This window comes from Leucoraja erinacea, chromosome 13, assembly GCF_028641065.1.
Source record: "Leucoraja erinacea ecotype New England chromosome 13, Leri_hhj_1, whole genome shotgun sequence".
NCBI lineage: Eukaryota > Metazoa > Chordata > Chondrichthyes > Rajiformes > Rajidae > Leucoraja > Leucoraja erinaceus.
In genome coordinates, this window is record NC_073389.1 from 47,045,806 (window position 1) to 47,059,068 (window position 13,263).

The following is a 13,263-nucleotide window of genomic DNA, read 5'->3' on the forward strand; positions in this document are numbered from 1 at the left end:
CATTCTCGTAAATCTCCTCTGTACTCTCTCTATTTTTTTTACATCCTTCCTATAATTAGGCGACCAAAATTGTACACCATACTCCAGAATTGGCCTCACCAATGCCTTGTACAATTTTAACATTACATCCCAACTTCTATACTCAATGCTCTGATTTATAAAGGCCAACACACCAAAAGCTTTCTTTACCACCCTATCTACATGAGATTCCACTTTCAGGGAACTGTGCACAGTTATTCCCAGATCCCTCTGTTCACCTGCATTCTTCAATTCCCTACCATTTACCATGTACGTCCTATTTTGATTTGTCCTGCCAAGATGTAGCACCTCACACTTATCAGCATTAAAAACTCCATCTGCCATCTTTCAGCCCACTCTTCCAACTGGCATAAATCTCTCTGTAGACTTTGGAAATCTACTTCATTATCCACAACCCCACCTATCTTAGTATCATCTGCATACTTATTAATCCAATTTACCACTCCATCATCCAGATCATTGATGTACATGACAAACAACAGTGGACCCAACACAGATCCCTGTGACACCCCACTAGTCACTGGCCTCCAACCTGACAAACAACCATCCACCATTACTCTCTGGCATCTCCCATTCAGCCACTGTTGAATCCATCTTGCTACTCCACCATTAATACCCAACAATTGAACCTTCTTAACCAACCTTCCGTGAGGAACCTTGTCAAAGGCCTTACTGAAGTCCATATATACAACATCCACTGATTTACCCTCATCAATTTCCCAAGTAACCTCTTCAAAAAATTCAAGAAGATTAGTCAAACATGACCTTCCAGGCACAAATCCATGTTGACGGTTGCTAATCAGACCCTGTTTATCCAGATGCATATATATATATTATCTCTAAGTATCCTTTCCATTAATTTGCCCACCACTGACGTCAAACTAACAGGTCTATAATTGCTAGGTTAACTCTTAGACCCCTTTTTAAACAATGGAACAACATGCGCAGTACGCAAATCCTCCGGCACTATTCCCGTTTCTAATGACATTTGAAATATTTCTGTCATAGCCCCTGCTATTTCTACACTAACTTCCCTACAATGTCCTAGGGAATATCCTGTCCGGACCTGGAGACTTATCCACTTTTATATTTCTCAAAAGTGTCAGTACTTCCTCTTCTTTGAATCTCATAGTTTCCATAGCTACTCTACTTGTTTCCCTTACCTCACATAATTCAATATCCTTCTCCTTGGTGTATACCGAAGAAAAGAAATTGTTCAATATCTCCCCCATCTCTTTTGGCTCTGCAGATAGCCGTCCACTCTGACTCTCTAATGGACCAATTTTATCCCTCGTTATCCTTTTGCTATTAATATAGCTGTAGAAACCCTTTGGATTTACTTTCACCTTACTTGCCAAAGCAACCTCATATATTTTAGCTTTTCTAATTTCTTTCTTAAGATTCTTTTTACATTCTTTATACTCCTCAAGCACCTCATTTACTCCATGCTGCCTATAATTATTGTAGATCTCTCTCTTAAGTAGTAAATTAAGTGTTATGATCGACACTTATGAAAGTGGGGCTGCAGTTGCATGTTGAAAAGCTTGTTGTAAGGACTAAAAATGGACTGTAATATATAAGCCATAAACTGCATAAACCCAACAAAGGGGTTTGTGATGTTAGAAATACACAACACAAATACAATGTGGACTGGTCAAAACATCCAGAATTTAATTGCAATCCTCCATGTCATCTGGGGTTTCACTGTTGCCTTAATGCTCTAGATCATCAACATATTTCTATAGTGCATGTATTATCACAAGACCTTACCAGGTGCTTTACTGGAAAGTTAGCAAGCAAAAGTTAGCATGTGCTGAACAATAGACAATAGGTGCAGGAGTAGGCCATTTGAGCCAACATGACAGCAAGTTAAATTAATAGAAACATAGAAAATAGGTGCAGGAGGAGGCCATTCGGCCCTTCGAGCCAGCACCGCCATTCATTGTGATCATGGCTGATCGTCCCCTATTAATCTCCTCCTCCTGCATGTGATCCATATCCTACCATTCCCTACAGATCCATTTACCTATCTAAATGCGTTTTAAATGCCAATATCATATCACAAAAAAAATGGTCTTGTACCCTTCTTTTAAGCTGTCCCCTGATTACCTTAAAGCTATGCCCTCTAGTCTTTGATGGGGGTGGGGGGGGGAAGAAAAGGAAAGGAACTATCTACCCTATCTATGCTTCTTAATTTTATAGACTTCTATAACGTCACCTCTCAACCTCCGCTGCATCAGAGAAAACAATCCCGGTTTGTTCAATCTTTCCTCAAAGTTAATACTGTAGAGTCCAAACGTCATGTACAAACGTTGTTTTTATTAAAACATTACAGGTTTGGCATACATGCGAGTTTGGTACACTCTAACATAAAGTCAATGTTGCTGCTGTTGAGCGAGGTAGTTGACCACGGGGGAAAGTGGATGAGACCTGACTATACTTTGTGCCTTCCACCACAGTGAAGAATGCTGTGGTGGATGTTTGTGTTAAATGTTTATTGTGTTTTGTGTATTCTTTTTTATTGTACTGCTGCTGGCAAATTCGTTTCACTGCACTTTATTGTGTATGTGATGAATAAATCTGATTGATTGATTGGTTGATTGATTGACTAGGGATCTCGAGCTACGTTTCTGCTGTTGTAGTAGACACCCCTTAACTGATGACGTTCTCTTCCCACCAAACGCAGTTGCGTGACCGTTCCAGTTCTGGTGACAAGGGTTCGATCAGTAAGTGGCTTGACCACCAGGTGGCGCCACAATACCCATTAATCCAGCAGGCATTCGGGTAAACCTCTTCGGTGCCCTTTCAAAGCTTCCGCATCATTTCTGTAATGTGGCGACCAGAACTGAACAGAATACTCCAAATATGGCCAAATCAAAATGTTAGAAAGCCTCAACATGATTCCCTGAGTCTTGTACACAATGCCCAGACAGATTGAAGAAAGCATACCAAGCGCTGCCTTTGCTACTCTATCTACGTGTGTTGCCACTTTAATTGAGGGGAATGTTTCAAGCTGGCCTGGCAAAAAGTGGAGCAAATTATTTTGGCAGTGATCAAAAGGCCATTCTCTGTGGAGTGCATATTTCCCAAAGGATTAGAGAACAAAAGATGTGTTTTCTTGCTGAGGGTTATGGGAATGTGACAGAGGAAGAGTTGAGGCCTGGGATAGATCAGCTGTGTTAATATTGAATGATGGAACTTGCTTATGGGTCAGGAGGCCAGCTCCTGCTCCATTTTTGTGTGTTCTTATGATTATAGATAGGAAGTGGTGAGGTTATGAAGGGATATTTAAAAATAAATAAATGAGGACTTGGAAGTGTCAACTGCCTAAGTGTAAAAGTACAAGATTGTTGTTCTGGCATCAATCAACCAGATTATTAATCTCCCTCCAATATTCTTAGTTTAGTTTATTTAGTTTATTGTCACATGTATGGAGATACAGTGAAAAGCTTTTGTTGCATGCTAACCAGTTAGCAGAAAGACAATACATGATCGAGCCATTTAGTGTATAGATACATGATAAGTGAATAACGTCTAGTGCAAAGTAAAGCCAGCAAAGTCCGATCAAGGAGAGTCTGAGGGACATCAAAGAGGTAGATAGTGGTTCAGCATTCTGACTCATCATTCCGTGTTAATTATCCAACATTGGTATTGTTGGTGAATTTAAAGATGGCATTGTGGCTGTGTCTGGCCCCACAGTCATGGGTATAGATAGAGCAAAGCAGGGGATGCAACCTTTGGTGCCCTCATGCTAATGGTCAGTGCGAGGGAGCTGCTGTTGCCAATTTGTACTGATTGTGGTCTGTTGATGAGGAAGCCGAAGATCCAGTTGCACAGGGACGATTAGCGACCCAGTCCCCTGAGTTTGATGAGTGTGTTGAATGCCAAGCTGTGGTTCACGACCAACAACGTGACGTACATTCCAGTTATCCAAGTGGTTTAGTGCAGAATGGAGAACCAGGGAATTGCAACCACTATCAGTTTGTTATGGTGATAAGTAAATTGAAGTGGGTCTAGATCGTTCCGAAGCCAGGAGCTGAAATGCGTCATGACCAACCTGTTATCAGCGAGCATTTGTTGAGTAATGTTCCTCTGTTCTTCTTTGCTGTATGGATGTCTTATTGAAGTAAGTAAGGACCTTGGTCACTTGGGTTTATTGTCCCTGTCCAAAGTTTAATGTGTGAGTGAAGGATATGTGGGAAATTAAAGTTTTACTGATTCTGATTTTTATTCAAACTGGGTTGGGTTCAAGGCACTTATTTGGACATAGGTGTAAAACAATAAACATTTCAAAGTTAGCAAATGACACATTGAGTGAAAGTGTGGTAAACAAACACTGTAAGAGAAAATTAGTTGTCAGATTGGGCAGACAAGGGAAGATTACATTTAATTAAATGAGTATGAAGTGATCTATTTGAAAAGGGAGTGACGATAGACTATCTGCATCATTCTTGGCGGAATGCTATAGATGATGGGCATAAAAAGTATCTGAAACTTTCCAGATGTGGTGAAACATATAGTATTCTGTATGTAGGGATGTGAGAGTCCAAGAATGAGTGCAAAAGGGATTTACTAGAATGGTACCGGGACTGAGGATTTCCACTACAAAGTTAGACTGAAGAAGGTGGAGTTCTTGTCCTTGGAACAATGAAGACCAAGAGATAATTCGATAGGGGGATGGAGGTTACATTTTTAGACCATGAAGTGTTTGAGTAAAGCAGTTAATCTGGCAGAGACAGATTCACAAATGATAGGTCAAGCATATTGGCATTAGTTTACTTTGTCACTTTGTAAACCTTTGGCATGAGGCATCACAACATTTGATTTGTTGGAGTGACTTTATGCCACTTACAACTAAACCAGGACCTTTTATGCTCTGTTCTTAATTTTAAGACATGAAAAATTGTGTTTTGTCACCTTTAATGACAAGCTTGTATGCAATGTCTTAGAAATTGAGCTAATTTTATCATTACGATTGTGCCTGTTTTCTTGTCCCCAAGATATAAACAATGTGCATCTATCCTTTATATCCAAGATCAATACTTCTGATTGGCTTCAAATCAGTTGATTTGATAACAACATATATTTCCTTTAGACTAATGTCTTGCTTTTTACAGGATCTGGAAATAAAACAACAAAGCATAAATCATTGGGGGAAAAAACAATCTTATTATTCAAATTGAAAATACTATATACATATTTGTAGTTCAATGAAACAAATTTCCCTCTTTCGTACACTGAATTATATCAGCGTGTTCATGGAATTGTCACTAAAACCATTGGGCTTGGATTTCTGTTATTATTTGCACAAATATAATGAATTGTATAAAGTTTCATTGAACTATTGTAAATGCATAAGATGTGTATGTAAAAAACTTTCAGCTTGAAATTGGAGGAAGAAAGCACCCAGCCTTCTAACAACTCTGGTCATTGATGCATATTCAACTGATGCTTTTTTGTAAACCATGTTTATTGAGTGATTATATATTTTTTTATCTTTCAGGTATACTATGCAAAAAAGAAAAGACGGCACCAACAGGGTCAAGGAGACGATTCCAGTCATAAGAAGGAAAGAAAAGTCTATAATGATGGCTATGATGATGACAACTATGACTACATAGTGAAAAATGGGGAAAAGTGGATGGACCGCTATGAAATTGACTCCTTAATTGGGAAAGGCTCTTTTGGACAGGTTAGCTTTAATTTTACAGGCATACAAGTTTGCTTGTTTGTTAAAAGTTGATTAAAGTAGTTGAAATCATGTTGATGATAAGATTACAGGTTGTATGACATGTACATGTCTCATTTACTACTATTAAATTTCCTGATCCTTAAAACAGTAAAACTCTTAATATGCTATCCAACATTCTGAAATGCTCAAGATTCAACACCTTGCTTACCAGGTGACCTTTGCTGCACCCTTCCTGCACACTGAGAGCCCAAACCCTGCTTTTGCTTCAACTTTGAAATAAAACAGCAAATGCTAGAAATACTGTTCAGGTCAGGGTGCAGATATGAGAAGATGATCATGTGTCTTTGGAACACTGTCTTTGAAATGTGTGAAAGCAGAGTATTTTGAAGACAAGGGTATATAGATATTCTCTATTTTTTAAAATTTAAATCCCTTATAATATTAGCCAGTACTTCAGAGTGCTTAGGTTATTGAACTTGTGTGTTGAGTATGGGGGAATTTAAATTCAAGTGATTGGATAATATGGAAACTTGTATCACTAAGATGTTGGAGAAACATATTTGATTCACCAATGCTCCTCATTCTATCCTTGCATTGGCCTATGTGGGATTCCACGAAGACCGTTGACTTTTAGCTGCCTTCTTCAGGGGAAATGAATGATGACAATAGATGTGTTCTTGTCCTGTCCCACATACAAAGAGACCATTTATTGGCAGTGCACGTTAATTTTCATGAGCAGTCACTTTTTCCACTGGGCTTCTAATGTCTCATTTTGTAGTTGATGTAGTAGCTGATGGAAAACGTGTTTCTGAAATAATTCCAGTGTAAGTTAAAATAGCCAGAACATTCCTCTGTTTTACCAGAAAATCTCCTAGTCTAGTACTACAGAGAAATTTGTGCAGTGTGATAGGTTGTGTTGGTGAATTTCCTTCACACATTTCTGTAGCTGTAATTCTGCATGTTTAGGAAAATGTCATTATTATTTTCCTTCATAACATCAATATTCAATTGTCTTCAAAATCATACTCCCTTTGAAAAAATGTTTCTCCCTTTGAAAGTTTTGCTTGCAGCCCTTGTGTGAAGTTTGGTTGGCGGGACTGACATATGATGAAAGAATGGGTCAACTGGGCTTGTATTCGCTGGAAGTTAGAAGGATGAGGTACAGGATACTGAGATGGATGATCAGCCATGATCATATTGAATGGCGGTGCAGGCTCGAAGGGCCGAATGGCCTACTCCTGCACCTAATTTCTATGTTTCTATGAGAGGGGATCTTATAGAAACATGTAAAATTCTTAAAGGATTGGACAGGCTATATGCAGGAAAAAATGTTCCCGATGTTTGGGCAGTCCAGAACCAGGGATCACAGTTTAAGAATAAGGGGTAGGCCATTTAGGACTGAGATGAGGTCGACCAGATGAGACGAGCCCAGTCGACCCATTTCACCCAGAGAGTTGCAAATCTGGAATTTCCTGCCACGGATGGCAATGGAGGCCAATTCACTGGATGTTTTCAAGAGAGAGTTAGATTTAGCTCTTAGGGCTAAAGGAATCAAGGGATAGGGGGGGAAAGCAGGAACGAGGTGCTGATTTTAGATGATCAGCCATGAAGGGCTAAATGGCCTACTCCTGCACCTATCTTTCTATGTCTCTAAGTTTAGTTCATTTGGACAAGTCATTCAGCCTTGAACCTGGCTGCATCATACTTAGACAGACTGGGGGGGAAAGTGAAATTAAAATACATCAATATTTCGATATGTGGCAGCTAAAAATCATCATAGAATATAGACCAGTGCAGCACACGAACTGGCACTTTGTCCATGCCAAACATGAATGGATGAGACCCTTCTCCAGACTGATGTCAGGGGAGAGATACCCCAGGCAGTATGATCCAAGCACCCATCATTCTTTGTGTTTTAAAAAATTCTTAATTCAGAAAACTTTTTTCCCTGTCACTTTATAGCTGAGCTGTCTCATCTTTGACATTTCCACAATGTGGAAAAAGGGTCTGACTGTCTACCCTATACATGCCTCTCATAATTTTATATACATTTATCAAGTCTCCTCTCAGCTACAGACACCCAGAGAAAGCAATCCAAGTTTATCCTACCTCCTTATGGCTAATACCTTTTAATCTTGGTAATCTTTTTCTATACCCTTTCCAAAGCTTCCACATCCTTCCTATAATGGGACGATCAGAACTGCATACAGTATAACAAATGCAGCCTAAGTGAGCCCTATAAAGATACAACGTGATCTCCTGAATTTATGCCTCGGCAGCTGAATGATTTTTGGTTGCCCAACTGAATTGGCACATTGGGAATTTTTTCAATTTGTCAACCTGTACCTATTCGGGTATTTACAAATCATGTCCTTAAGGTTGGTAGTGATATCTTTCAAGCAAGCTTCCCTTTGCAAAGTATTCATTTTGCAATTACGAGCAACTGCTTTAGGGGGAAATCACTATTCCACTGGCATTCTGAGATTGTTCCATTAGTGCCAGTGCCAAAATATAGTTGTAGACAACTGTACAGACACTGTCTGGTGTACAAAGTCAGCTTTAATCATCAGTCTTGGTGGTGCAGTACAATACGTTGTTAGTTCATCTCTACCACCGATATGGGAAGTGAGTGTTAATATAAAGTGTACAGTAAGGTGGAGTTAGTGTCAGTACATTACTCCGATTGGTTCACATGCAATAACCAATCTACAATAGTGACTGGGCATTAGCATGTTAAATTATGAAGGTGATAAACTGCTCTCTTGTTCTGGAAGTCAGTGACTGGTAAAACAAAGTGTCTGCTATTGTATTTGTATAAATGGTAATAGCAATGGATGTATATCAGCAGATGAGCAATTTCAGATATGACTGGCTGTGGAATGAACTATTGGCTAAAATGACATTGACTGTTGAAAAGCCATTTATTTGGGGTAATAATATGTTTATTGTACTGAATTAACCTTTGAGACTTCAATCTTTGCACTTACTAATTTAGTTGCTTTCTTGTGGTGAGGGTTTCCTGACTTCGAAGCTATGAGAAATCAAATGCTATAATATATTTGCCACTATCAACATCCGATGTTATACTCTTGTTAGCATTACCTTGCACCTCAGTCTATTTGAAACAAATTTGTAAGTTTGTCCTTGATTGTTGATGAGCCTGAAAATATATTATTTTTCTGGACACATTAAGGCTGAAGGTGCCACCAAGTATTGTTCTTTTTGTACTTTTTGTATCTATTTTCTTCTCTGAATTCTGTTATGGGCCTGCCTCAACATTTAAGTCAAATTTAAGGTTCAAATATGTAGCACCAATGCAGTCGTCAATGTAGCGGAGGTAGAGTTCGTGGGTTGGGTCACAGTATGCCTCGAACAAGGATTGTTCGACGTACCCTGCAAAGAGGCAGGCATAGCTTGGGCCCATGCGCGTGCCCATAGCTATGCCTTGGATTTGGAAAGTTTGGTAATTTGGATGCTGTAAAGTTTGGTAATTGGGGATGGAAATGAGAGTTATCATTGTAGGTGTTCTAATTAGTAAATTTTAAAACTAACAGTTTCACGCTTTAAGTGGTAGTCTAGTGTAAAAGCAAATAAAATCCACCGTCAGAAATGTCTTGTATCGTGTATACACCACCACGGTTTGGATCACCAGACCTACACGTGAAATAAAACGTTGAATAAAAGACACAGGTTGTTGTCTTGAAATGAATGAATTAATAAGTTTATTGGCCAAGTATTCACATACAAGGAGTTTGCCTTGGTGCAAAGAAAGTGAAAGTGTTTGTATTTTTCATCATAATATAACTACTGTTGAGCATGCCATTTCTGCCAACTAATCTCCATGTGGTTTGCTAATTGTTGTTTTACTTGCAGGTTGTCAAAGCATATGACCGTGTGGAACAGGAGTGGGTAGCAATAAAAATCATAAAGAACAAGAAAGCATTCCTAAATCAGGCACAGATTGAGGTCCGGCTGCTTGAGCTGATGAACAAACATGATACTGAGATGAAATACTATATAGGTAATGACCAACTAATTTTAATTTAAATTTATAGGTATTTATGAGCAATGGAAAAAAAAAACATTTTTTCTAATTCTAATGCCTTTATTAAATGCTAATTCTGGAGTCATAAGCATTTTGAATGTTTGTTTATAATTTATTATCCAGTGCCATGCATGAGAGGCAAGAAAACCTACAAATGACTAAGTATAGGACTAAATTAAATATATGCTGAAATTATTTTTGATGGCCCCAAGTGCCTCTTTAGTTTATTTTCACATGTACTGAGGTACAGTGAAAAGATTTGTCACGTACTAACCAGTTCTAGATCTGTGCTTTCATCATGTGCCAGAACTTTACCTTTAATAAAGTAGTCGACTGTATGTCATTAGACTGCAGTATTGAATTGGAAAAGGCATGTTCAGAATCTCCTGAAATAAAAGTAAATCACCATTCAATAATGAAAGTGAAGTGCATTGAACTATGTTGCAAAAGACACCAGTCTGGAATTTGCCCACATGAGTTTTCAAAGTTTTGAAAACTGATCTCCAGTTGTATTACATACTCAAAGACATTCACACGCCGGGCTTCTCTGAAAAATGTCCAGCATTTGTTCAGTTTCATGTGATAAAGCATGGAAACAGGCCATTTGGGCCATCTTGCTCCTGCTGACCAAGATGTACCAATTGCCTGTGTTTGACCCATATCCCTCTAAATCTTTTCTTTCCATGTACCCGTCCAAATGTTATTATAGTACCTGCCTCTACTACCTCCTCTGGTATCCTCTGGATGGTGCTGGGTGTTCTTGGTTAGTAAGTAGGCCCCTCTCAGTCATGACTGACCATGGGTGATGCATCCTAGTCGGATGCAAGCCTGGGTGATGTCATATGGAGGACAGGCTGTTGCCCATGCAGCACGTCCTCCTTCTCCAGGTCACTGATCGATCCAAAGGAACAGCAGGACCGTTACAGTTTGGCACCAGCGCCGTCGCAGGAGCTGCCAGAGCGAGGCTGCAGACAGCGACGAACTGCCATAGTGGCTCCGACTCTGGATTTTCTTGAGGTTTACTCCTGGAGCCTTTTCCATGACTGGATATGGCCACAAGGCAATGGAGGTTTTAAATCAGAGTTTTCCCTCTCCTAGATGGATTGCCTTCCCAGGCTGACGAGCCCCATCTGGCCGAGACTCATGGGGAGCATCTACCTTCCCGTGCAGGTCTATAGCACCTGCCCACTGCCCAAGGTGTTCTTGGTAACATTAAATAAAAACAGAAAATATTCAACATGTCACGTAGCATATGTGAAAAAATAAATTGAATTGTTGTTTCATGTCAAAGACCCTTAAATAGAACTAAAAATGTGAGAAACTGTGAAAGCTGTAGCGAGGATCTGGAAGGAATAGATAAGATATATGATAAAGTATTTTTAAAGTGAGATGATGCAACATTAGTGAGGCATTTACAAATGCCATTTATTTTTTTTTTGAGTATTTGCAAGACTGGTCTAGTTAAATATATTTTATTCTCTCCACAGTTCATCTGAAGCGGCACTTTATGTTTAGAAATCACCTCTGCCTTGTCTTTGAGATGCTATCCTACAACCTCTACGACTTGCTTCGAAACACCAATTTCCGCGGTGTTTCCTTGAACCTTACACGGAAATTTGCGCAGCAGATGTGCACTGCTCTGCTCTTTCTTGCTACACCAGAGCTCAGCATTATCCATTGCGATCTTAAACCTGAAAACATCTTATTGTGCAATCCCAAAAGGAGCGCTATCAAAATAGTTGACTTTGGCAGCTCTTGTCAACTTGGACAGAGGGTATGTAACATTAAGTTATAGCTTTTATACAGATTTTGGATATGGGGTAAACTTTTTTTAATGTATTTGGCCATTGCATAGTTTGAAAAATAAATCTTTACTTCATAGTAAATTTGTTTGTTTGGAGTTGAGCATGGGTTTTGAAGAAGGAAAGGCACAATGCCAGATGAGAGAGAATTGATTTGATTGCTTAAACAAATAAAGTGGAGGATTGACAGAGATTGTGTTAAGGGAGCCAAATGAAATGGGCAAAACTGCGAAGTAGTTGGGAGGGCACAGCTGGAGTGCAGTTGAAGCAGCCGAGCCTTTAAGAAAGTTGGGTGAATCAGTTTATTGGATAGAACTTTTAATTTTAACTTTTAGAATTACAGCGGCCCACCGAGTCTGCGCCAACCAGCGATCACCCCGTATAGAAGCTGCCATAAAATGCTGATTCTTATTCTTACCTGCTTAAAATTATGCTAAAAATGCAAACTTATATTCTAGTTTTTTATCTATTGAAAATGGAAAATAATTGAAGTATTTGTATTTCTGTATTTATATGAAAAAATTCCAATATCTGGGTAATTTCTTACAACTTGTCACTGTGCCACACTAAATTTAATTCTAACTTTGACAAAATCAATGCATTTTTCCTGTCAGTTTCCTCAATTTCATGAATGTATGAAAACTTATTTGTGGTGCAATAAAACAAATAGAATAGTAGTAGCTTTGAGGTTGCAATGTAAATATTAAACATAAACTGCAATTTTGATGCAATATTCTAAATGGAACACAAAAATGACATTATTAGTTTCCAGTAATTTCTTGTATTAACTCTTCTATTGTTCTTTTGTAGATATACCAGTACATTCAGAGTCGTTTCTATCGGTCACCAGAGGTGTTGCTGGGAATGCCCTATGATCTAGCTATTGACATGTGGTCATTAGGTTGCATTCTGGTAGAGATGCACACTGGAGAGCCACTCTTCAGTGGTGCTAATGAGGTAGGAAAATAATTTTAAAACAAGACTAGCAAATAATTGGAACGGGTGATAACACCTTCAACATTTGTCATTGACTGATGTTTCATTTCATTTAGTTCAGAGATACAGTGTGGAAACCGGCCTCTCGGCACACTGAGTCCATACTGACCCATGATCAGCCATACACCAGTTCTACACTAGAGGCCAATTAACCTACAAACCTGCACGTCTTCAGAACGTGGGAGCAAATCGGGGCACCCAGAGAAACCACGGGACGGGGGGTGGGGGGGGCATAGTCAGGATCGAACCCGACTCTCTGGTGCTGTGAGGCAGCAATTCTACCACTTTTCCACTATGTCACACAGTATTATTTGATTAAGAAAAAACATGTTTTACCAAGTACTTACAATCTATGTAATGTATTAGATTTTTCTTGCACGTGTTTTTCCATTGAACTGTAGAGGAGCTAATGTTCCTTATTTGTTAACAATATATCTAAATTTACATGATGGCTGAAATAGGAAAAAAATAACTTTACTGAGTGGGAAAACATCTGACAAATGATGTACAGAAACCCCTTACAATAACGGACCACACAGGTGGTGGGAGATAATTATTACCGATTGTCTGCTATAACTGAATACGTTAAGGGTGGGGGGGGGGGGGGGGGTGTGAGGGGTAGTGAGTTAATATGTTCAGTACCATTTTCAATGAATAGCCAACAAAAATAGACTACACAATAAAGAGTA

The 13,263-nt window shown here is 39.1% G+C and overlaps 1 protein-coding gene across 7 annotated transcripts in view; it reads left to right on the plus strand.

Annotated features, from left to right (window-relative positions):
• The window catches only part of dyrk1aa (dual-specificity tyrosine-(Y)-phosphorylation regulated kinase 1A, a), a 113,020-nt gene that overhangs the window by 76,114 nt on the left and 23,643 nt on the right, over positions 1-13,263 (plus strand). For all 7 annotated transcript variants that reach the window (XR_008724485.1, XM_055645136.1, XM_055645135.1 and 4 more), the window contains 4 exons: positions 5,543-5,731; positions 9,605-9,752; positions 11,264-11,550; positions 12,389-12,535. Coding sequence is in view for 6 of the 7 variants with exons in the window: in XM_055645136.1 (XP_055501111.1) it covers positions 5,543-5,731; positions 9,605-9,752; positions 11,264-11,550; positions 12,389-12,535 (771 nt within the window). In the remaining variant the exon portion in view is untranslated. The remainder of the gene's footprint in view (positions 1-5,542; positions 5,732-9,604; positions 9,753-11,263; positions 11,551-12,388; positions 12,536-13,263) is intronic.